The sequence below is a fragment of the Microtus oregoni genome, unplaced genomic scaffold (genome assembly GCF_018167655.1).
Source record: "Microtus oregoni isolate MIOR12 unplaced genomic scaffold, Mior012 000011F_ref0000422, whole genome shotgun sequence".
Lineage (NCBI taxonomy): Eukaryota > Metazoa > Chordata > Mammalia > Rodentia > Cricetidae > Microtus > Microtus oregoni.
The window spans coordinates 48,316,698-48,342,621 of NW_024543070.1; the positions used below are offsets into that span (position 1 = coordinate 48,316,698).

At 49.5% G+C, this 25,924-nt stretch overlaps 1 protein-coding gene across 1 annotated transcript in view; it reads left to right on the forward strand.

Moving 5' to 3' along the window:
- LOC121453466 (kelch-like protein 3) overlaps positions 1–25,924 on the forward strand; it is a 115,878-nt gene that overhangs the window by 51,349 nt on the left and 38,605 nt on the right. The window contains exons 5-6 of the mRNA XM_041660269.1: positions 2,308–2,470; positions 15,933–16,042. Of these exons, the coding sequence (XP_041516203.1) occupies positions 2,308–2,470; positions 15,933–16,042 (273 nt within the window). The remainder of the gene's footprint in view (positions 1–2,307; positions 2,471–15,932; positions 16,043–25,924) is intronic.

Sequence of the window (25,924 nt, forward strand, 5' to 3'; positions counted from 1 at the left end):
CAGCAAACACCAAGGACACTGTGCTAATTTAACTCAGCCTTGCTGGGGACATAGCAGGCGGGAGGCGGCTGGAGGGCAGGAGTGGGGTGGGAGAAGGTGAAGCTAGCTGCAGATGGGCAGAGCTCTCTGTGGCAAGGAGATGCTCGGTCCGCCCGACACACAGGGGGAGGGGGTGGGCCGCTGATGCCTTTGGGAGGGAATGATGAATGGGACACAGTTGTCCTTCCACAGCACAGAAAGTCCTGTGATGTCCCCAAGTCCTGTCGAACCAGGACAGTTGGTTACCCCTGTGGAAGGACAAGGCCCAAGAATGATCAGTGGGACATTGTTTTGGGCCTAAGCATGTAGAGGTGATGGGAGTCTTTATGGGGGGTGCAAAGATGTTTTGGGAGAAGATCAGCATTTAAATTATCTATCATCTATCTATCTATCTATCTATCTATCTATCTATCATCTATCTATCTATCTATCTATCATCTATCCATCCATTCATCCATCCAGAATTACACACACACACACACACACACACACACACACACACACACACACGCACATCTGTGATGCCCAGAATAAAGCACGCAGACATATCTGCCTGCTGCCATGCCTTCCTGGGCGAGCCATTGCGGATGGGAACAGCTGGAGCTGGTCTACCTCAGCTTCTCTCCCTGAGAACAGGGAATTGCTGGGAGGAACTGGTGCTGGGCTCTGCAAATTACAGAATCTTTCAACACTCTGTGGTTTTCCCCTAAGTTTCTTTTTGGTAAATTATCTGGCTACCTGTCTCTTTCACAGAGTGAGTGGGACAGCAGAGTCCAGAGTGGGGGTATGCCTTTTATCTTGTTTTTATGATCTAGAGGACAGGTTTGGGCAGCCTTGGGAAGCTTGACAGAGGGTGCCCAGCAGGCCTGCTCGATCCAGTCTCCCCTGGTTCCTAGGAAAAACATTTGCACACACCCAAGCAAGAACTATTCTGTTTTCCATGATGCAGACTTTTAAAAAGAAAACTTGGCTCTCCTTTCGGTCAGTGGATAAGCACCGTAAAAGCAAGATCGGGTTGTTGTGCTTACGACTGAATCCTAGAGCCTCGACCCGTGCCTGGTACACAGGCGCTCAACAGTGAGAATGAGCCAATGAGGCACACAACAAGTACCTTTCTGAGTGAGGGCAGCGCACTGAAGGTCGCAGGGAAGTGGCTCTCAGACTTGGCTGGCTGCAGAAGCATGGAAGGGAGCCTTAAACATCTCGCTGTGCCCAGCTCAGACCTGTTGTGTAGCACTGTTCCAGGGGAGAAGCAAACCGACACCCATTCACCCCAAACAGGGAATCGACAACAGACCAAAGCGCAGATGCCGTCAAAGCCTAACTTGGTAAAGCCGATCAGTTCTATTGGAGTCACTTAAAGGAGTATAGGCGAGGGTGAGCTTACAGGGGCAGAAATGACTCCAAGAGCAAAGCTCACCCCAGCAAAGCTGGGAACCTGGAGCTCACGGCATAGTCTAGTCAGCTCAGTAGGTTGGAGATCATCCTTTGCACAGAGTTCAGGAGGAAGCTCAGCTGGTCTCCTCTTCCTTCAGATTGTCTGTCTCTCCCTTGTCCTTATTGCTTGGATAAACCTGGGGAGGGAGGGCCCAGTAGATCTGGTGAGTTTCGGGGACTTCCTGGAGCTGTTGGGTTGTTTGCTTCCTTAGCTTGAGAGCCTCCCTGAAGGGTGGGGTGTTTCTCCTCTCCATGGACAGTCTGCTGTTTAACCTCTCTGTAGCTCAACAAGATTTCCTCCAAGATGGAAGGTTTTGATCTCAGAAGAAACCGTACAGACTGCTCATACATATCAGAATCTTTAGACAGGACACCCAGGCATCAGGATTTACAATTCTCTGGGTCCCACCAGTGTGTAACCAAGGACACAGAGCCTCTGCGTGTACTGTACATGGGTACACATTTTGTCACCCTGACTGAGCTTCCTGGTCCCGCAGGTATAAGGTCGCTTGAGTTCTTAGTAATGAATATGTTCAGCCTACCTTCCTGCTGAACCTACCTGCATTTCAGTAAAGTCCTGGCCTGGAGACCACCCTGGGAGACTTTACAGGTTAGGATGGTACTGAGACCCCATGTGGGTGTGGCCTTGAGGGCAGAGTAGCAGAAAGCAAGGCTGCACAGCAGACTGGGAAGTTTGGACGACTCAGTGAAAGGCTGTGGAGAGCCGTGAGAAAACCTTGAGTATACCATCACAGACATGGGAAGACTGGTTACTGGGGACGAGCCCTGGCGGTGGGACCCGGAGTCTCAGACTATGGCCTTCTCTTGCAGGTGCTGCTCCCGGCAGCCAGCTTGCTGCAGCTCATGGACGTTCGGCAGAACTGCTGTGACTTTCTGCAGTCCCAGCTGCACCCCACCAACTGCCTGGGCATCCGCGCATTTGCAGACGTGCACACTTGCACCGACCTCCTGCAGCAGGCCAACGCCTATGCAGGTAAGGCCAGACGGCCAGCGTTTCGGCAGGGCTGGTGGATTCTGTCGAGGACCCGCCGAGGTTTTGAGAAGTTGTTCCTATGGCAGAGCCTCGATGATTTGGTTAGGGAGACAAAGCACAGACAATTAACAGTACACAAGTTTCAGTTGTTGCTGAATGGGATGTGGCTGATTTGTCTGTGGGAAATAGCTGGCAGAGAAATGTCTGAGGAGTCTTGGGAGTGTGTGTCAGTGTGTGTGTGTGTGTGAGAGAGAGAGAGAGAGAGAGAGAATATGAGTATTTGAGTGTGGATGTGTGAATTTGTATGTGTGTATATGAGTGTACATGAATTTGTGTGCATGTGTGTATATGTAGCATAAACTGAGCTTAGGGTTGAAGTAGATCTTTGTGGTTTAAGACCAATTTCCTTTGGTTAAATTGTTCTTTGTAGATGATATTGGAAGTTAAATATGTTCTGGGCTCCTGGTGATTAACAGGTATCCTCTGTACACACTATTTTGCTTTCTACAGTCACTGATTTTTAATTATACTTGTGATTCAGCCCTGCAGAGGCTGGAGGATCACTACAAGTTCACGGCCAGTGTGGCCTACTTGATAAAAACCCCATGTCAAAACCAAAACCAAAGCAAACACCAACCAACCCCCAAACGAGAATGAGATTGCAGAGTCAGACACCGTGTTGGTGTCTCGCATTCTTTAACTCCAGCTTGAGGGATCTGATGCCCTCTTCTGGTCTCCTTGTGTACTTGCACCCACATGCACACACCCACACACACATACCCACGCACAGACACATAGTTAGACATAAATAAAACATCTAAACAAAAAGCTATTTCATGTGTTGGCTTCCTCCATTTACCTCTGAAAATTGTGAACATTGTTAATTTTAAGTTTGCTTTAGATTCTTGTGTTGACTTCTCCAGGAGAATAAGAACAGGCCTTCACAGACTTTCTGTCCCTCACACACACCACCTTACCCACACTTCATCCTCTGTCTTCCTCCCAACCGAGCCACTCAGTTATCACAGCTTTAACCAGAATAAATGTTCACAAACATCAGAAAGGCAGAAACCGTCTTATTCTTTAGTACGTGTGTGTGCAACCAGACAAGGCAGGACGAGCTTAGTATGTGTGTGCAACCAGACACATCAGGACGAACTTAGTATGTGTGTACAACTACACACAGCGGGACGAGCCTCAGTCTGACATGTCTCCTGGGCAACACTGTCCCTTCGAGAGAGCTTGTCATCCTGGTATTTTGATGGAGTCTTGGGAGGCAGAAGAAACGAAAGTCACCAGGCAGGCAGTCCACCACAGTTAGCAGGATGTACACTCTCCCTCACCATTCACTGCAGCAAGTGGAAAGTTAACTAGGAAATGGTCTGGCCATTTTAATCACTAGGCCTGTGCACAGCGTCCTCCTTGCCTCTCAGTGAAAAGCTTTGTCTTGTCCCACACCCAGCTGACCATGGCCAGGTCTGCTCTGCTCTTCTGCTTTCTGTCTGGCCAGGGCCTTGGAAATGAGTGGAGGCCCTGCTGTCTGCCCTGTGCTGCCTTAGCCCCGAGTCCATGAGACGACAAGTGTCCTGTTTGCTTTTGTTCTCTAACCAAACCCCTGGCCCAGAGGCACACATGGCCAATGGTCACAGACTGTGGAGTCTCTGTGTCCAGACACACATGGCCAATGGTCACAGACTGTGGAGTCTCTGTGTCCAGACACACATGGCCAGTGGTCACAGACTGTGGAGTCTCCGTGTTCAGATACACATGGCCAATGGTCACAGACTGTGGAGTCTCTGTGTTCAGGCACACATGACCAATGGTCACAGACTGTGGAGTCTCCATGTCCAGGCACACATGGCCAATGGTCACAGACTGTGGAGTCTCCATGTTCAGACACACATGGCCAATGGTCACAGACTGTGGAGTCTCCATGTCCAGGCACACATGACCAATGGTCACAGACTGTGGAGTCTCCATGTTCAGACACACATGGCCAATGGTCACAGACTGTGGAGTCTCCATGTTCAGACACACATGGCCAATGGTCACAGACTGTGGAGTCTCCGTGTTCAGGCACACATGACCAATGGTCACAGACTGTGGAGTCTCCATGTTCAGACACACATGGCCAATGGTCACAGACTGTGGAGTCTCCATGTCCAGACACACATGGCCAATGGTCACAGACTGTGGAGTCTCCATGTCCAGGCACACATGGCCAATGGTCACAGACTGTGGAGTCTCCATGTTCAGACACACATGGCCAATGGTCACAGACTGTGGAGTCTCCATGTCCAGACACACATGGCCAATGGTCACAGACTGTGGAGTCTCCATGTCCAGGCACACATGGCCAATGGTCACAGACTGTGGAGTCTCCATGTTCAGACACACATGGCCAATGGTCACAGACTGTGGAGTCTCTGTGTTCAGGCACACATGACCAATGGTCACAGACTGTGGAGTCTCCATGTTCAGACACACATGGCCAATGGTCACAGACTGTGGAGTCTCCATGTCCAGACACACATGGCCAATGGTCACAGACTGTGGAGTCTCCATGTTCAGACACACATGGCCAATGGTCACAGACTGTGGAGTCTCCATGTTCAGACACACATGGCCAATGGTTACAGACTGTGGAGTCTCTGTGTTCAGGCACACATGACCAATGGTCACAGACTGTGGAGTCTCCATGTTCAGACACACATGGCCAATGGTCACAGACTGTGGAGTCTCCATGTCCAGACACACATGGCCAATGGTCACAGACTGTGGAGTCTCCATGTCCAGGCACACATGGCCAATGGTCACAGACTGTGGAGTCTCCGTGTCCAGACACACATGGCCAATGGTCACAGACTGTGGAGTCTCCGTGTCCAGGCACACATGACCAGTGGTGAAAATGACCTTGAAGCTGACCTTTGTGAAGGACTTCTCCAGTAGCCCCAGTTATCACTCCTGTTGGCCCACGTTGTCTGTGAGCCCGAACACCGCTGCTTGCCATCTGTCCGCCTGTGCTCTCCTTTCTCTGCCTTTGTTCAGGATGCCTTTTCTCTCCTAGCAAGGGTCCCCGAGTGGAAGAGGCCACCTTCCCGAATGATGTTGTTCAGGTTTTGCTTAGCAGGAGCCGGGCCAGGACAGGCATGTGTGTGCATGGGATCTCACTGTCCCACTCGTCAGTGTGGCGAGGGTATGACGCTGAGCTGCTTGGGCATCTCTTTCCCTCTTCCTTGTCTCTTTCGCCATCTTTTGCTAGCCCACCTAGCATGTACATGAATACAAGCCCCGTGTTTTCTTTACCCCCCTTTTCCCTGTCTGATGGGAAGCCAGATCTGTGGGAGGATGGAGACGATGCATCCATCGTGCTGGTGCTCCCTGGTCCTGATGCTGTCAAAGTGATTGCCTGGCGCATGCGTGTCTGTCCGTAAGTAGCCTAGGGAACTTCCGTTGCTAGTATTTATTGGACTTTTGCTTTGGTCCCCTCCTACGCTAAGCACTCCATGAGCATCCTGGGGGAAGGTCTACAGCAGTTGAGGAAACTAAAGCCCCAAGAGGTGAGATGGTTTGAGGGCACGCGGCTAGTGAGGGCAGCGGCAGAATTCAAACCCAGAGCTGGTGTTTGTAACTCTTGCTGTCCACAGCTTCCAGTTTGCAGATCAGGGTAGCTCCGTGAGCCACCAGGGAGGAATGCAGGTAGCTGGAGTGGGCCTATTCTGTCGAAACGGTGCTTGGTAGCCCGTGTCTTGGAGTCACCAAATTCCAGCATCAGACAGTGTAGACAGACAGGCAGACAGACAGACAGCTGATGCTAGTACAGACGTACAGCCATCTTGGGCTTGGGGAAATGCAATATGAATGTCTTCTTCTCTTTCTGGCTGCTCCATATCCTCCCAGCCACACAGAGATTGTCCCCTCACGGCCCAAGCAACCATTCCTATGTTCCGTGGCTCAGTTAGCATGATGACAGACACGGGATCTCCTTTCTGGGGTGCAGGCCTGTGACTGTCTTCCAGATGGCCTTCTGAGCAGCTGTAGCTTCTTGCAACAGGGAGGTCACGTTTTCCAGGTGCAGATAATGCAGCTGTCAAAAGCACAACGGAAAGACAGAAGGGCAGGAAGGCTGCCGAGCTTAGAGAGGGGGTGAGAAACATGGCTGTGTCTGTCCTCTTCGACTGGTGTGGGCCTGCTTCATCTCATTGATCTTTACCTCTGGCCTCGGGTGGGGCTTGGTCCTCTCAGCTGTCCCTGCTTCTCCAGCCAGGCCTTTCACTTCTCTTTGTCCCACCGTGAATTTGGATGCGTGGTGACTCCTAGGGTCACAGACAAGGAACTGTGTCAGGCTTACGGTCATGTGCCTTCTAGAAGGGAATCTGCCTTGCATTACGAGATATTTCCAAGCCAACATTTCTAGGAAACCCTTTGGGTCAGATCCAGGAGTCAACGCTCGGGGCTGAGCGACTCTGGCCTGTCTCCTCTGTGGAGGGGATGATACACTGTACTGTTTTCAGGGTCGTGGGAGATGAGGGGCAGGAGGAGATGTCCTGTAGCTGACACCCCTGAGTCTGTGCTCTGGGTCCCCCGTGACAGACCCATCTGCTGCCCTGAGGGAGCCCCAGAGTCAGGCTGTAAACACTAGAACCATGGCTTCTGACTGCTGGTTTTCAAACCGTATGCATGCTGGGGAAGGGGACCAGTTCAAGGCTCCTGAGTTTGGGTTTTTAAAATTTGGAAGCACAGGCAGGTGGGTCTGTGGTCCCTCTTCTCCCCTCCCCAGTCTTTAGCCAGCTGGGCTCTGCATTCATTTGTCTGCTTGTCCCTAAACTCTTGCTTTTACAACAAATGCTGTTTTTTTTCCCCCAACACTTTGTTCCTATTTCAACTTTAATACAAAACCCGTCGTCGATCGTTCCGGGAAAACAGACTGGTTGAAAGACCATGAGGACGAATGGTTCCATCAGAGGGAGGCCCAGGCAGGGCATTCGTGTGCTCCTCTTGGATCCAGCAGGATCTCTTTCTTTGGACATATATGTTTCACGGGCTGGAGAGAGGGCTCAGTGATTAAAGAGCACTGGCTGCCCTTCCAGGGGACCCAGGTTCTGTTACCGGCACCCACATGGCGGCTCTCAGCCACCTCTAACTCCAGTTCCGGGGTTCTGATGCTGCCTTCTCTTTGACTTTTAGGGTTACGAGGCAGTCACGTGGTGCATTGACATACATGCTGGCAAACACTCATGCACATAAAAAATATTCCCAAGGTTATAAACCTTCTTAGTAGGTTCTGGCAGCTTCCCGTATCCATAGTTATATTTCCATACCATTGCACTAAACTTGTTAAGATATATACTACTATATGATCAGGTTATCTTCCTGTGTGCCCAGAAGTGAAGGTATGAAAGCTCGCCAGTCTCCTGCCTTCTCTGAAGGGGTCAGAGGAGAATATTGGGTATTGCTATAGGACGTAAGAATATGTGTTTTAATGGACACAGATGCATTCTGCACACATTGTACTTTAATTTTTAACATCTTATTTTTTATGTGTTTGGATGTATGTCTGTGTACCATGTGTGTGCTTGGTGCCAGTGGAGGCCAGAAGAGGACATTAGGTCTGAAACTGGAGTTACAGGCAGTTGTGAGCCACCGGGTGGGTACTGGGTACTGACCCAAGTCCTCTGGAAGAGCATCCGGTGCTCTTGACTCATGAATCACCCACCACGCCAGCCTCTACCTATTATACTTTTATTTGACCTAATAGAAAAACTTAGAATCATGTCTAGATTATTAAGGCTGTTCATTTTAATGTGTATGTGTGTGTGTATGATGTGTGTGTATGTGTATGTATGTATGTGTGTGTGTGATATGGGTATACCATACTTGACTAGTATTCTGTTGATGGATATTAATGCTTCCAGTTTTACTTTTATAGAATATACTTCAGGGAGCATTAAATCTTTTTGCAATTATTTTATTTTGGGTGGGAGTTTCTGGATCCATGGTCATGCAGAGGTTAGAGGGCAAGTCATGGGAGTCAGTTTTCTTCTGTGACCCTGCGTGGTCTTGGGATTGAACTCAGGTTGCAGTCTTGTCTGCATTTTTTATGCCTAGTCTTTTGGAGTGCACTTGGAAGGATATAATCTTGGCAGCATAATGGGATCAGAGAAAATGTACATTTAAGCTGGTGTGGCTGGAGGTAGAGCACAGCGGTGCTGGCCTAGTGTGTGTGGGCCCTGAGCATAGTGGTGCTGGCCTAGTGTGCGTGGGTCCTGAGCATAGTGGTGCTGGCCTAGTGTGCGTGGGCCCTGAGCGTAGTGGTGCTGGCCTAGTGTGCGTGGGCCCTGAGCATAGTGGTGCTGGCCTAGTGGGCGTGGGCCCTGAGCATAGTGGTGCTGGCCTAGTGGGCGTGGGCCTTAGTATAGCGGTGCTGGCCTAGTGTGTGTGGGCCCTGAGCATAGTGGTGCTGGCCTAGTGGGCGTGGGCCTTAGTATAGCGGTGCTGGCCTAGTGTGCATGGGCCCTGAGTATCACGGTAATTGCTGGTCTATTGTGTGAGGGATTTCCAATTCTATGTACACGGACAGATAGATACTGTCAAGTTTTTCTCCTTTTAAAAGAAAAAAGCCAGCTCTTGCTTTCTGATTAGTCTCCATCCTTTCAAGTGATAGAAGAACTCCGTTTGTGTGTGTGCGCACGTGTGTGCGTATGCGTGTGTGCGTGTGCGTGTGTGTGTGTGTGCACGTGTGTGTGCGCACGCGCATGCACATGTTAGAAAGCACTGCCTCTATTCAGCAGTCTGTCTGGTTTCCTGTTTGGAACGACCCCGGCTTTTGCAGCTGGGCAGTCTTTCCTGCTTCCTCCGGGTCCGGTTTTACTCGCAGGGTGATGTGCTGTGACTTTTGCCCCGATGTTGTGTTTGCTCTGTGTGGGAGGAGAGCGGGCCTACACTTACAAGTTGACTGCTCAGATCTCTGCCCTCAGCTGACAGCGCCCCAGTCCTTGTGGCTCGCTGGAGGCTGGAAACGGTCGAGTTTTGCACACCCTGTTTCTTATCCCTCGTAATTGTGGCTGACTGCTTAATCTTTAACCTCAGAGGTCAGGGCTGGGTTATGAGGACTTTGTTGTTTGGGAGTTAGAGGGCCATGTGCCTGGGCCATCAGCAGAGCTGTTTAGGGGATTTTAATGGGGCCTCATTAAGGCAATGGCAATTAAAATTCTTTCGGTATGTTGTTTACATCAACCTGCCAAAGCTGGGCTGAACCCCTCCAGCCACAAGATGGAAAAGCCATTGAATTTCATGTGCTCATGAGGAGAAATGTCCCCCTAGTTTTGATTGATTAGGTCATTTGGTGGAATGAAATAATTAAATCAAGGGCAGAAAAGTTTTGCAAAGCACTTAAAAAAGTGAATCCCTGGCCCAGTGAGACCTTCTTGTGACTGGCTACACCCAATGTGGTATGAGGAGAAGGTGATGGTGGTGGCAGGGACTTTTACTGTTCTGAACACTTGCTGTGACCCAGACCCAGTGCCCTAACAGCACAGACGACTGGGCAGTTTTAAAGAACCCATGGCAGTGTGTGTATGTGTGTGTGTGTGTGTGTGTGTACACTTTGAAAGTGTAAGAGGAGCATATATGTATGACTTGGAGGGAACATAGACTACATGGAGATTTCCTACCGTCCGTGGGGAAGGTGGAAGAATATTTGGAGTCTGAGGGCTCGTGAGTCTCTGCCTCTTCTGGGAAGAGGTCAGGGTGGACTCTATTGCTTCCCTGTGGAAGCTTCGGTTTTTCCTTGGAGCAGAGGTGCAACAGGGCTAAAAAATCAAATCCTGACTCAGGAAAGCTGACCTCTGCTCTTCAAAAACAGGACAATAAGGAACTGAGTGGGGTGGGGGGTGGGGTGGACAGGGTTGGGAGCACCTTGGCAGCTCTTTTAAAGTTTCCTTTCCCCGCCAAGCACTTTGATTCTGCTCAAGCCCTTTGGTGTCAGCCAGGATTCCCAGAGACTGCCCAGTAGCTCAGTTCATGGGCTTTCCTCACGGGTCCTGGAGTTTGCGGGTTCATGTCACCTCCGTAAGTCAAAGAAGTGGGTTATGAGTTCCTTTATCCTGAGCTCATAGCTTAGTTGGTCCAGAGCAAAGGTCTGGTTAATTTTATCCCATTAAGAGAAAAGGAGCTCACTGGGGCAGTGGCTCCAAGCCAGAGTCCTAAGCCATCCTAAAGGACATGGTGGGATCGTGATGGTAACTGCAGACATAGCAAGAGGGCTGGGTCCTGAGACGTTAGCTCCCATGAGGCAGATTTGCAGCTGCCCTCGTGGGTTCCCCAGACCACGCACTGTGGAAAGACCTCATATGATAAAGCAGTGCCCATGGGGGCCAGAAGAGGGCATCAGATCCCAGGAACTGGAGTTACGAACAGTTGTGTGCTGCCATGCCGGGGCTGGGAACTGAACCAGGCCTTCTGGAAGAGCAGCCAGTGTTCTTCGCCTCCGTGCCATCTCTCCAGGCCAAGGCACTCCCAGAGTGTGTTTTCCTGTAATCAGACAGTCTTGCTTTCAAAGTCTGAATTTATGTTTACTGTTGTGTGAACTTGAGTAGGAGACACAGGCTTTATTCTTCTGTTCCTTCTGTCTCTGATGTGGAGAGATTGGTATTCACTTTGTTAGGGCTTTGGAGAAAATTAAATTTCTCTCTCTCTCTCTCTCTCTCTCTCTCCATATATATATATATATATATATATATATATATATATATATAGTAATATTGCACATAATATGATATAATAATATCTATATATTTTCCCAGTGCAGTGTTAGCTAGAATTAGGAAACACCTCACTCAACCTTCTCTGGCCAACCATGCCCCCAGAGAAAGCCCTGTCGACCCTGAGGTAAACGCCTTGTGTTGCTTAGCATGGGGGAAGTCTGCAAGTTACATGCAAACTCTCTATTGTCCACAAATTCTCATGCAAATGGACAGACACGCACAAATGGTTTCATCACCAGCACTTGGGATTCAAACAGTGTTTGTTATTGGTAGTAAGGGCTGGTTCGTTTTAATGATGGCTAGGACCCTTGATTATGTTAATTCCTTCCTGTTATTCCTTCTAGGGAAATAGGAAACAAATGACAATGAAGGTTGTAATGTATTATTGGAGGGTCTCCCTCTCTGGGCTGGGCCATGGTCACAAGACACTGTCTTTGTATGAGTACCTCTCCAAGACCTAGCTCTCTCTGGCATCTCCCTCAGATGACATGGGGCCCCGATGAATGAAGCAGAGCCCGGAGCTCCACTAGACTGTGCTCAGCGTTCTCTGCGCAATTCTCTATTTTTTTCCCCACGATTCTGCCGTTTCTATTCGTGAGGTGCCTCTTTGAGAGGGAATATGCAGCCCCAGTCCTCAGCCCATTGTCCTCTGTAATCAGCACGTTAGAATCACCAGGAGAAGGGAGCTGGAGAGATCAAGCACACCTAACAGTCAGGCCATCAGCTTCAGGCTGGGATTGTTTGGGGCCAGCAAGCCTGTTTGTAGGCATCGCCTTGCTTTGCTTGATGTTTGAAGAAACCACGTTTGAAACATCATATGCTGACCTAGTGCTAGACTCTTAGCAAATGCAAGTTTTGGATATTTGCTTCTTTTAAGGCTCACAACTCTTTTATGAGCTGTTCTATTAAGAGCTGAGAAAATAGTAACCAGGAAAGACTGAATACTCGCATGACTATAGAGTTTGCTGAATTCAGTGAAATTAAATTTGATATCTGAGATCTTTTAGGACCACCACCCCACCATCTCAGAGGGTGCCCCACAGCTGTGGACAGGCATCCCTGTCAGAGCCGGGCAGACAGACTTCATTTCTAATGAGCTGCTTAGGGACTCCAGCGTAGACTAATATTCACTACTGTTTTTGAGCCTCAAGTAAGACCTAGTTCAAATGTTTTGGTTATATTTTTTCAATGATGAGCTCAAAGTCTGGAAAAAGTGACCATAAGGCCTTCTCTTAGCCGAGGCTCTTTGCTACATCCTGCATCAATACATTCAAGGGGCCGGTGTAGCTGTGCATGCCCGCCCTTGGGAACCTGAGACAGGAGGATTGAGAGAATGGCCAACCTGGGAAATATAGCAGGACCTGTGTCAAAATGACATCAGAAAACAACCACCAGCAGCAACAACAGTGAAATCTACAATATACAAAGTACCAAAATAAAAAAATCATAAAATACACCTAATTCAAAACAAAACAAAGAAAAATTGAGCAGCTGTTAAACACCTGTAGAAGGCAGAGTGGGTGCTTCTGGGGGGCATGCAGAGGGGTTAACTCGGGTCCACAGTCTTTTGGGGATGCCCTTCTTCCCAGGAAGCTCAGTTTTGTGCCACAAATCGTTCTTGATTTTTTAAAAAATCTTGTTTTTTTTTAAAAAAATTAAAACAGATTGTGACTCTGTTTGCCTGCATGTCCATCTGTGCAGCACATGCAGTGCCCACAGACGCCAGAAGAGGACATCAGGTCCCCTGGAACTGGAGGTGCAGATGGTTGTGAGCTACCCTGTGGGTGCTGGGTCCTCTGCAGAAGTCAGTGCTCTAACCTCTGAACTGCCCTCATGTCTCTTAAGCCCATTGTTTCTAAAGTGTGGCTTACAGAAGGTGACTCGGGGCCGAAGACTGTGGCTAATGTCTCCTCAGACTGCATAGAGAAATAGGATACTCCCCACTCCCCCCTCTTTGCTCCCCAGCCTTTTCTCTTCTTCTATTTCTTCCCCTCTCTTTTTCCCTTCTCTTCCCTCCCTTCCCCTCCCCTCCCCTCCCCTCCCCTTCCTTTTCCCCTTTCAAGTGTACTTATTTCTCCCCCCTTCTTATTTTAAGGCCGCAAGGGGCGCAGCATCACACAGGCTCTGTGGCCCTTAGAAGAAAGTTGCATCCAATCTTGGCGGGAGATGCGGTGCTGTTACCGCGGGCACGGATCACTTTCCTCTGGAACTCTCCAGCATTCTTGGTTTGCTGCCAGAAATCACGTGTTGCTCTCTGGTCTGTAAACACAAGTGCATCTCTTGCTCCATGAGAATTCAGTTTCATCTTGAGCATAAACACCTTCAGCTTCGGGAAGAGGTCTGTGCTGACCTGCCTCCTGAGAGCCAGTATAAAGGCCTTGCATTGGCATCATGTCCAGTCCTCTCGGGCTCAGGGGTGGCCACAAGCAGTTATAGCCATCATCCTGGATGCTTTTTCTCATCCTTTGCATTTCTCCTGGGTCCCTGAATCCCAGCCTGGGATGGGAAGCCACTGTTCCTCACTCCCCTTGGTGCCCCTCCCCACCAGACACCCCGTGGCGCATGGCCTTCTAAGGGGGCTTTCGGAGGGTAAGAAGCAGCCCACTGCAGCAGGGAGGGACCTGGGCTGACAACCCACACTGGTCCTCAGGGCTGTTTTCTGCTGTCATTGATCTCGGGGCCTTCTGTCTTGTCTCCCCAGCCATGAAGAACGCGCAGTGGGAACTGCCCCCAAGCCCAGGTACTTCTGGCCTCAGGTTCCGCAGGGAGTTCTTCTCAGCACACGTTTGCTTCTTTACCTCCTGTCCTCTTCACGCTTTTTGTTTTCCATCCATCATGTTTTGGCAACCGAGCTAAACTTGGATGGCCAGAGGCTAGGTGTGTGGGCTTGTAAGTCTTCCCTGAAACCTAAGAGCCAAAGGCTCAGAGGAACAAGACCGTCGACAGCTGCCCCCTTCGCCAAGAGTCTGACGTCCAGGTTTGTCCTGGGTAACGTCGCTGAGCGCCATGGTAGGCAGTCACACCCACAGTGATGTTATCAGGCTGACCAGCGCTACCTTCTACCCAGGAGGAAAAAAAGAAAAAGTTCATAAATCCCCATTTAAGAGTAAAATATTAACCTTTGGGTAACCCAGACAAAGGGAGGAATTCGCTAGGAGCTTGCTAGGCCCGACATTTTCTCAATCTAAAATTAGAAATAAGTTTTGTAAGAAATGATTTGAGCAGGGGCTTGGTAGCTCAGTGGTTAAGAGCACTTACTGTTCTGGCGGAGGACCTGGGGTGGGTTGTCAGCACCCACATGGCAGCTCACAACTGATTTACAGTCTGTCTAGTCCCAGGGATCTGATGCCCTCTTCTGACCTTTATGGTCTTCTGCATACATATGGTACACATACGTACATTTAGGTACACACACGCGCACACACATAAGCACACATACAAACACACACACAAGCACACATACACATAAGCACACACACACATTAAAAATACTAATGATTAAGTTCCTTTTCAACTCTTTAGAAGGCAACAAACGTGAGAGGGATTTAATGTGCTCGAATTTTCTTTTGCATTACAGAGCTTTACCAGTCTTTTAGAAGCCTTCTAGGGCTGGAGGATGCTAAATCTCATTTGAGAGATCTGCCAGACTGGGCAGGGCAACTCTAGTGGGAAACTGGGGGTGCATCCTGTTAGAGTTATCCAAGAGACTGTCAGTCTGGGGGAACGGGGTGAGGGGGTGGTGAGGGAGCAGAAGTGGAAGGAGACCGAGGGCCAACGGGAGGGTCTCGTGAGCCTCAGAGCTGCCTGAACTGGAAAATGCCGTCTGGGCAAGCTGACATGGGGAACGCTGGTACAACACTTCCATATGGGCTCTTATCGTGAAACCCACAGAAACGATGCCGTTGGCCCAAGAATACAACTCATAAACGGCGAAGCCAGGCCTGCACCTAGGTCCTTCTTTCCGAAGTGGGTAGCCTTTCAGTGAACACAGCGCTCTGGATGACGGCCCAAAACTATCTCTTGTTCTTTTCCTCTGTGGACCCCAGGCCTGTGGAATTTGTCTTGCTTTAGCTGTTCCAAGATTGTCCTTCTCTTAACAGCTGTGCAGGCTGGTTGCGATGGACAGTTCCCCGTGTTTGTGCAGCCAACTTGTTGTTACCTGGGTGAACACTAAACCGGACATCCCTGTCAAACAGAGACTCACTAGATAGAGCAGGCTAGGTTTGGAAAGAGCCATGCTGCCTCCTGACTTCCACTTTTATGTGGCTGAGCTGCAGGGGGCACTGCGCTGTGCCCAGACAGCGAATGAGCTCCGTTATGTAAGCAGGTCCCAGTGAGGCTTTGTTGCGAGGCTGTCAGTCTCCAGAGCGTGGATGAAATACAAACTCAGATCGCTCTGCCCCACTTTCGCCTGTTGTCCAGGATAACACAGGACGATCCATGCCTTCACTTCTGAGTTAAAAGTCCAGTTTCCCCCCACAGCCGGGATGCTGTCGTTTTCTCTGTCCCTCCCCATCTTCTAGCTTTCTCCAGCCTCTACTCCCGCTGGCTGCTGTGGCATCGTCGTTCATGGACCTTGGACGTGGTCTAATGTTGTCCTAACTTCTTGTCTTGGAGCAGTGGCTGCTGTGGCATCGTCGCTCACGGACCTTGGACGTGGTCTAATGTTGTTGTCCTCACTTCTTGTCTTGGAGCAGAGCAGCACTTCCCGGAGGTGATGCTGGGGGAAGAGTTTCTGAGCTTAAGTCTGGACCAGGTGTGCAGCTTGATATCCAGTGACAAGCTGACTGTCTCTTCAGAAGAGAAGGTACTGTGCCCTTCTGGTAAAACATGAATCCTTTCGAACCTGAACAAATGTAAGGCCTGCTACACTCTGACCCCTTTAAAGACGTATCTGGGTGCTAAGATAATGACTGAGCCCTCACGTGGCCATACCCAGCACCAAGTCCTTCTTCTGTCTTTTTAGTTCTTTCTGCCTGCGTTGCAGCCCTGGGTGCAGGCATTGCTGCTGTCCTGTGTTCTAGAAGAGAAGCACAGATTAGATTCTTTCTGCAACAGGAAGAATTTCTTTGCTCCAGGAGTTTGTGTCTAGGGCGGTAAAAATCACATGAACCCCAGGTGTTGGCCAGGAGGGGCCACACCGCGTCTCTAGTTTATTAACAAATCAGCTGTGTGATCTTGGGAGAGCTACGTTGACTGTATGCATCAGCCCCAGTCCCATCACACATTCCTCCAGGAGGTTGTGGGGATGAGTGGAATGATGTCCTCTATAAGACGTCTGGGTGAACTAGTGGCCGGGAGGGACTCAGCGTTAGCCAAGGTTACCTCCACCCTTCCCCGTCTGTGGGGTTGGTTGGTTCTTCTGTATCCCAGGACACTCACCGTGTGCCTCCTCCTCTCTGTTGTGCTTAGCTCTGAGATAGGCTTACCCACAATGCAGTGTGAGTTCTCAATGCTGGGGAAGCGCATCTCAGGTATTTTCTTCATCCCCAGAGAGTCTCAAATGGTTTTCTTCCCAAATCCTCTTAGTCCACTCAACATTCAAGTGTCAGGCCCTTTCCTGAGGAAACGTTCAAGGAGAGACACTTACAGAGGAGTTTATACTGCAGTGGTTTTTCTGACGGTGCATGTGTGTCTGGAGGAAAGTTTGGTTGAGAACAGCTGTGTTTAGAACTGTGGCTCCTCCGGACATCCATCAGGTGACCAGGATAGCAAAGTAGACGCTGCCCTGGGCTTGGGGGCCTCTGATGCCATCAGCACTGTAGAAACACCCTCTTCAGGGAAAGCACTGCCTCCAGCCAGGCTGCAGGCTCTCCCTGCTGTAGCCCCAGAAGCTAGGTGGACACTTGTGCTTCTTGCTAAGCCTGTTTATCATCCTGGCTGAATGTTTGCTGCCAGATGGACACTGCTGAAAGATATGAGCGGTGCTGGCTAGTTTCTGTCAACTTGACACGAGCTAGAGTCATCTGAGAGGGAACCCCAATAGGGAAAATGCCTCCATAAGATCTGGCTGTAGGCAGGTTTGCAGGGCATTTTCTTAGTAATTGACATGGGAGGGCCCTCCCCATTGTGGATGGGGCTACCCCAGGTGTGGTGGTCCTGGGTTCTATAAGAAAGCAGGCTAAGCCGGGCGGTGGTGGCGCACGCCTTTAATCCCAGCACTCGGGAGGCAGAGGCAGGCGGATCTCTGTGAGTTCGAGGCCAGCCTGGTCTACAAGAGCTAGTTCCAGGACAGGAACCAAAAGCTACGGAGAAACCCTGTCTTGAAAAATCAAAAAAAAAAAAAAAAAAAAAAGAAAGCAGGCTAAGCAAGTCATGAGGAGCAAGCCAGTGAGCATCACCCCTCCATGACCTCTGCATCAGCTCCTGCCTCCAGGTTCCTGCTCTACTTGAGTTCCTGCCTTGGCGTCCCTCAGTGGACGATGATGTAGAGTGTGTTAGACTTTATTTGTTTAAAACATTTCTTCCCCAACTTGCTTATGGGGCATGGCTTTCTAGAATCCATGCATGCTTGTCCTGCTCAGAAAGCGCAGTGAGTCTGTTTGCGGTGGCAGGGTGAAAGGTTCCGGGCCAGCTGCTTCACTGCACCCAGGAAACCACCAGGCTCAGGATTCAGTCTCTGGACCTGGTCTCTGCTTGCTGTCTGTGTGACCCTGGGAATTCTCCTTAAATATAAAATAACACCGAGAGCACCTCCCTCTGGGAGTTGGTGTGAGAACTGGAAGGGACAGATAAAAACCCAGCGCCGTTCTCCAGGTGCTCAGTGAGTGATGTTTGTCGGCACAGCTCTGACCACAAAAGGAAGAAGACGGTTTCTCCTGGAGCCAAACATGAGCGGCCATGGCCCAGGAACGCGGACCCAGGTTGCCCCAAATACTGTGTTCTAACAGAGGAATCTATTGAAGTCTTTAAAAATATTTATAGTAGCGAAACAAAGAAAGCCATAAATCAACACGGTTTTCAAATACATTGGTGGGGACATCAGGTTGGCAGGTTGTAGCAAGGTGGGAGGACTTCTGCCGTGGGCCTCAGAGGCTAGCGGGTAACATCCTTAGACACTCGGGGTCTGTCTGTATATTCCAGAAGAATTTACTCAAGAGTCACAGAGATGTTAGGTGACACACAGAGCTGGGCACAGAAAGGCTGGTTTTGCTTAGTTTTTAATTTTTGTGTATTTGATGTGTCGGGGTGTTTTGCCTTCCTGTGTGTGCACCGTGTGCAGGCAATGGCCGTGAAGGCCAGCGAGGGCGATGAAGTCACTGGAACTGCAGTTATAGATGGTTGAGGGTCAGCACATGGGTGCAGGGAATTGAGCCACGGTCCGCTGGAAGAGCAGCTGGTGCTTTTAACTGCTGTGTCGTCTCTCCAGCTCCGGTAAGCAGCAACTGAAGAGGCTAAGGCAGCCCCAGTTAGTTTGGCTCTGCATCGGTGATGTTTCAGCCTTTCCCTAATTGCTGAAGATGTCGTCCATCAGCCTGGAGGATACTCCGCGGTTCAGTGCAGGGGCCGCCTCCTTTTCAGGCACTTCCGCTAAGACCACGGAATTGCCACAGTTCTGTATTTTGAGGTCCCATTGTTAATGATGATGCAGCCAATATGACAAAGTTATGATAATGTTAGAATATGTTCTTGTGGGACGAGGTGGCTGAGTGGCTAAGGTGATAGACAACTAAAGTGTGTTCCTAAGTCAGCTGCGTCTTTCCCATAGCAGGGAAACATGGATTTACAGTGGCTCTCATTGCTCCGTGTACTTAGGGAGGAGTCACTCTTTTTAAAGTCGAGTTTAGTGTGTGTATATGTATGGTTGCGCTGATGAAATTCTGCGCACAAACCATCCCTGGAAGTTGTAAGGGCTTTCAGATTTAGGGACACTTGTCCTAAAGAGAATTGCGATAGTTGACTTGTCTACTTGAGTAGATTAAGAAGCACCTAGGGTGTTAGTGTGGTGGGCATGTCTGTGAGGGCTTCCCTGGGAGGAATAGTTGAGAGGAAGACCTACCCTGAGTATGGCTGGCGTCATCCTGTGTGCTGCGTCCCAGACTGAATACAAAGGGGGGTGGAAAATGCTGTGCCAGCCTTCCTCTCTGCTTCCTGTTCTGTGGAGCTGTGAACCAGCAGCCTTCCCTGCATGACAGGAGACTGTAGCCAAATGAACCTCTTTCCTCTTAAATAGACTCTGGTCTGATATTTTGTTCTTTAATGAAGAAAGCAGGTAATACAGAAATTGGTACTAAGAAAACTTGTCATTCTTGCAATAAATCTGACCCTGGGGTTGCTGGGGCTTTGGAACTACTCAGCCTGGGGGATGTGAAAGAGATTACAGCTTCAGGCTAGCATACACCTAGAACACTGTGAGTTTAGCCCAGCATGCCCTGCAGGCCATTCTCTTGGGGAATCTAGGAAACCAGGCTGATGCTGAAAATGTAGATAATCAAAAGGTACTCTTCACATTTTAGGGGGCAAAAGGGCTACACGAGGAACCAGGTTGTAAGACATGCATGTTCCATTCTGGAAAAGAATCTGGCTGCTTTCTGCCTGTGTCCTGAGCGCGGGAGTGAGACTAAGTTTACAGGAAACGGACTAAGTTGTTGGGAGGAGGCAGTTCCCGGACAGTAAAACATTCAGGCTGTGGTGTGGCTGCTGCTCCCTGCTTTTAGTTAGGTTTAGCGTGTGTGTGTGTGTGTGTGTGTGTGTGTGTGTGAGAGAGAGAGAGAGAGAGAGAGAGAAAGCACAGAAATATGTGGAAAATGTGTAGCTCGGCGAGGAAAGGAATGTGGGTGCAGCTGAACATGTATGTAGACAGCACAGACCAGGCAGGGGTGGCCATAGAGCTCGAACGGTAGAAAAGATTAGTGTCATTTAGGACACACCTCCCACACTTTGCAATTGGGGCAGCAGGAAATTGCCTTAAGAGCAATATTCCCCCCATTGGAAGCTTCAGGGTATAACAGTAAAAATGCGTTTGAAAGCAAACAATGTCAGAAAGAGAATGCCTAAACCAAGACAACCCAATCAAGCAGGGCGACCTGAAGAGGCTTTTCCCAGGTTCGGCCACAGAGGTACAGTGGGCTGTGGCTGTTGTCCAAGGGGCCAGGTGGCACCATAAGCCAGCAGCAGACTGACATCACTTGCATGGGACTGGTCTTGGCAACATCCAAGACTCGAAGTGAGGAAAGTTCCGGAAAACTACCAAGGCCAGGCCACCGATAGCAGGATCAGATTCCCAGTTTGGAGAACACCTGGGAAGGCTTCGAATGGAAGCTGAGAGGTTGCAATGGGGATCCCCAACTGTAGACGCCAGAAACAGGATGCTGGCTGAGGGAAGCTGAAGATACTGAGTGGAGCTGACCCTGGAGAGAGGCCACAGCTGGAGCAGCAACAGTGTTGCAGGGCAGGGGCTGCTCATGTCAGCCATGATGCCAGAGGCCCCAAGTGGCTGTCTTTTCCCTGCTGGGTTTTACGTTACTTTGGTCCCAGCTTCTTTCCTAGCCTCCTGTTCCTCTCTTTTGGGCTGGGATTGTTTACTCTGTGACTTTATTTATGGGGTGATAGGAGACTTTCAGGGCCATGGGTGGAAAGCTGTGGTTTAAACTGATATGTCTGGGTGTTGAGTTGGCAAGAGGTGGGCTGGTGATGGTAATGGTGGCGCACACCTTTAATCCTAGCACTCGGGAGGCAGAGGCAGGCAGATCTCTGTGAGTTCGAGGTCAACCTGGTCTACAGAGCTAGTTCCAGGACTGGTTCCTTAGCTACTGTGAAACCCTGTCTAGAAAAACAAACAAACAAACAAAACAAAACAAAAAAACAAAAAAAAAAGAAGAGGAGGAGGAGAAGGAGGAGGAGGAGGAGGAGGAGGAGGAGGAGGAGGAGGAGGAACACCTAGTCTAGTCCCAGGACACTAGTGAGGCAGACTTATGGATGTGTCTGGGAGGGTTTTTCCCAGGGAGGATTAGTTGAGCGGGAAGACACACCCTGACTATGGGTGGCATCTTCCTGTGGGCTGGGATCCCAGACTGACCACAAAGGGGAGGAGGGAATTCCAGCCGAGTGCCAGCCTTCCTTTCCCTCTCTTTCCTGGTCCACAAAGTTGTCCATGAGGAGTTCCATGCTCCTGCCACGGTGGCTTCACGCTGTTCCTATTGCTGTGCCTTCCCCTCCATGACAGACCTGCTCTCGGACCGTGAGCCAGCTAGGTTATTCCTCCACTAAGTCATTTCTTCTCAGGAATCTGGCCACAGGGACATGAAAAGTTACTAATACAAATATTATCTGTCCTTTAATTGCTCTAATGTGTTGAAGAGTGAGGCTTATCAAAAAGGAGAGTGTGGGGGCTCCGTAGTTAAGAGCACTGGCTGTTTCTTCTGAGGACCCGGGTTTGGTTCCCATCATCCACATGGTGGCTCACAACCACTGTAACGCCCGTCCAAGGAGTCTGCTGTCCTCTTCTGGCCTTTACAGGCTCCAGGGACACACATGGCAGGCAGATACACATGCAGGTAAAGCTCCCATGCCCATATATATATATATATATTTAAATAGTAGGGTTTTAAAAAATAGTAGCTACATTTTCTTATTAACTAGCCCCCACCTTCACACCCCTTTTCTGACAAGGTCTCTCACTGTGTGGCCCCGGCTGGCCTGGAGTAAACCAGGCTGGTCTCAAACTCAGAGATTCACAGGCATGTCTGCGTGCCACCTGCATGTCTGTGTGCCACCTGCATGTCTGTGTGCCACCTGCATGTCTGCATGCCACCTGCATGTCTGTGTGCCACCTGCATGTCTGCGTGCCACCTGCATGTCTGCGTGCCACCTGCATGTCTGCGTGCCACCTGCATGTCTGCGTGCCACCTGCATGTCTGTGTGCCACCTGCATGTCTGCGTGCCATGCGCATGCGGTGCCTATGGAAGCCAGAAGAAGGCGTTGGCTTCCCTGGAACTGGGGTTACAGATGGTTGTGAGCTGCCATGTGGATGCTGAGAGACCAACCCAGGTCTTACGCAAGAGAAGAAGGTGCTCTTAACCGTTGAGCCACCTTTCCAACCCCTAAAACTCATAGTTTTATTTTTCTTAGTAGATCTAACATTGCTGGGAGCTAAATAGCTCAAAAACTTCTGACAGTGTTTGCCATCCTTTGTGCTTTGGAAATTGTGCCCCAGATTTCATGGCTCCTCTTCCTGTAATTGCACTGGATGCGAGAAGTGAAGTCTGGCACACACAATAGCTTTTCCTTTCAATTTTGTTTCATAGTTGGGTTTTTTAAAAAAATGTATTTGAAGTAATGTTAGGGATATTAAGTTGAAATTTAACTGGGTTCATAATTACATAACCTGGACTTGTCTAAATCTGCATTTAAACAGTTAATGTAGCTAGCTATACTTTACACTTACTTTTTTGCCTGTAGCTCACAGGGTTCTTGTGAATGTATTATAAAGTGCAGGCAGGCTTCAGACATTAAAGTTGGAAAAACTTCACCTGCCCTTCCTGAAGCTGAGGAGACAGGTGCTTTACTGTTAATGACCGATATTTGCAGCACGGGCCGGGTGGAGACAGCTCGCTTCTTCAGAGCTGATAAATTGCTAACACAAGCAACTTCTGTCCTGCTAGAATGTGTCCACCACGTGGTCAGAGGTGTGGGCTGTTTTCTAGATTGATGCCAGGCTCGTGGGAGACAAAGAATTTGCTGAATAAGAGACTAGAAGACCCTTCTAGGCTCAGCACTTTCATCTGTACAAGTGGGTAGCGGTGGCGCAGCGTTTACCCTGCAGCGGTGTTCTTGGGAGGAGTGAACCATTCACGGAATTGCCGAGAGCACAGAAAATACCGTTTTACTGGAAGATCCCATCAGTGCCGCTGTTAGGAATCCTGCTGAGACTCCCTGTCTGGCCACTGGTAGCGTTAGTGGTGCTGGCTCAGGGCCCATTCAGGGATGCTCTCCCATGGGTGTGGCCTAGAGACAAGGGTACCACAGTGATCTCAGGGCTGTACACAGTTCTTGACATCATGAGGATGCTCAAATGATGTTCCCCGTAGGAGTGAGGGAGGCAGGCTGAGGCTGGACCTGCCCTAGGCCAGATGACTGGACTCATTTCAATACTCCTTCGGAGAAAAGAGCAGGCATGTGAAAGTGGGGGTAGGGTGGAGGAGAGGAGCGGGGTGGAGGTGGGGGCAGGGGTACTAGTAGGCAGGCAGGTATCAATCTCTCCTCTCTCTCTCTTCTTTATTTGGTTTTTGTTTTAAAAATTCCTTCTGCTTAAGGTTAGAGATACGGCTTAGTGGGTAAAGTGCTCGTGTCCAGGCATGTGTTCAGATACCAAAACACCTGTGTTGGAGCTGGGCTGGCATCCAGTGCGTATTCATAACCCTGGTGCTGAGGAGAGGAGACTGGAGGACCCAGGGGACTCACTAGCTGAGTGTTCTCGCCGAAGCTGGCAGTTCCTGGTTCAATAAGAATTTGATCCTGTCTCCAAAAGTAAGGTAGTGAGCAATAGGAGATATCCCCAATTGAGAAAATGCCATTGGCCTGTGCGCAAGGCTGTGGCATATTATCTTGCCTGATGATTGATGTGGGAGGGCCCAGCTCACTGTGGGTGGTGCCATCCCTCGGCAGGTGGTCATGGGTTCTATAAGAAAGCATACTAAGCAAGCCATGGGGAGCAAGCCAGTAAGCAGTGACCCTATGGGGTCCTACCTTGAGTTTCTGCCTTGACTTCCCTGGATGCTAGACTACCAGCTATAAATTGCAATTAACCCTTCCCTTCCTGAAGCTCTTGGTGGTGTCTTAGCTCAACAGTAGAAACCCTAAGACAACGGAGCTTTTCATAGGCGGCCCTGAACGGACACTGAGGGGGTGTGGCTTTCATTTCAGTCATGGATCAGAAAGAAATTGATTAGGTTTCTTAAAACTTACGTTTTCATGTACTCCAGGTTATATTTCTCTGTATTATACATTTCAAGTGTCTAATTGTTATACTTTGTTTCCTGGGAGAAACTGGAGCTGTCTCCCAGGGACATCAGTGCTAGAGGCTCTACCATCTGAATTCTTAGGACCTGGGCTCAGGCCTGGGACTTGGGCAGACAATTCTCCCGCACCAGGGCTGCAGGGGCTGGGAGGCTGGGCTTGATCTCCATGAAGGGGTTATTTCTCAGTGACTGAGCCGGTGAACTCCCCTTCCTAGGGTGAGCTGTTGGAATCCCTGCTGTACCCTGAGGTCTGTGTCCTTTGGGTATATGCCCAAGAGTGATATCAATCACTAAGTCTTGAGGTAGATTGATTCCCAGTTTTCTGAGAAAACTGATTTTGGTTTTCAGAGTGGCTGTACAAGCTTGCACTCCCACCAGCAGAGGAGAGGAGCGTCCCCCTGGCTTCACATTCTTGCCAGCACGAGCTATCAGCAATACTTTTGATCTTAGCCTTTCTGACAGATGTAAGGTAAAATCTCAGAGTCGTTTTGATTTGTAGGAAATTAATCTTGAACTGCTAATGGGGCAGAGCGACTTTAAGGGTTGTATAACGCCTTCATATGAGAAAAAACGCGAAGAAAAGCAAGTCAAACAATTGAGAGAGAGAGAGAGAGCTGCAGGACCTGGAAGATTGCCAGCACCTGCGGTTATCCACTCCGGCTTTTCCTCTGAGTTAAGGAGGGGGCAATAACTCACTACTGAGGCTTGGATGTTTGCACAGACATAAAAAGTACATTTTCCAAACCATTCCCTTGCACTCTGTGTCTCGTGTCTATTGTCAGCAAGCTCTGTAAGGTGCCCAGGAATCCTGCTATATCCTATGCAATGCTTTAGGTCAGCCCTGAAATCATACACACGCAAGCAACACTAAATGGACACAGTAGATTGTGTATGTGTGTGTATGTGTGTGTGTGCACGTGCGTGTGTATGTGCATGCACTAAAAGGGGCCATGAGTTTGAGAGGTAGGAGGGGAATATGGGAGGGTTTGGATGGAGGAAAGGGAAGCTGGAAAGTGATGTAAATATATTTTAATTTAAAAAATCAAGGGCTGGAGAGATGGCTCAGAGGTTAAGAGCATTGCCTGCTCTTCCAAAGGTCCTGAGTTCAATTCCCAGCAACCACATGGTGGCTCACAACCATCTGTAATGCCCTCTTCTGGCCTGCAGGCATACACACAGACAAAATATTGTATACATAATAAATAAATATTTAAAAAAAAATCAAGGGCTGGAGAGATGGCTCAACAGTTAAGAGCACTGGCTGCTTTTCCAGAGGACCCAAGTTCAATTCCTAGCACCCACATGGCAGCTCACAACTGTCTGTAACTCCAGTTCCAGGGATCTGACACGCCCACACAGACATATATGCAGGCAAAACAGCAATGCACTAACATAAGAATAAATAAATCATTAAAAATATTTTAAAAAATAAAAAATCAAGGAAAGAAACAAAACCTGACCATTCTTGTATACAGAAAGAAGCCCCCAATTTAAAAGTGTGCCAGTAGACTTGGAAAATGCCCTTGCCCCCGTTCCTCCCCTAGAATGATGTCCCTTGGCAGTGTGGATGGCTGTAGTTAGGATTCCAGACTTAAGAACCTGGCCTCCAGCTCTGCAGCCGGCACAGGGTTAAGCTACCTGCGACTGAGATGCACCTCTTTGCCCAGCACTCAAACTAGGGGTCTGGGGCTCTAGGTGAGTTTGCATCTGGGTCTCCTCCCTGGCAGTG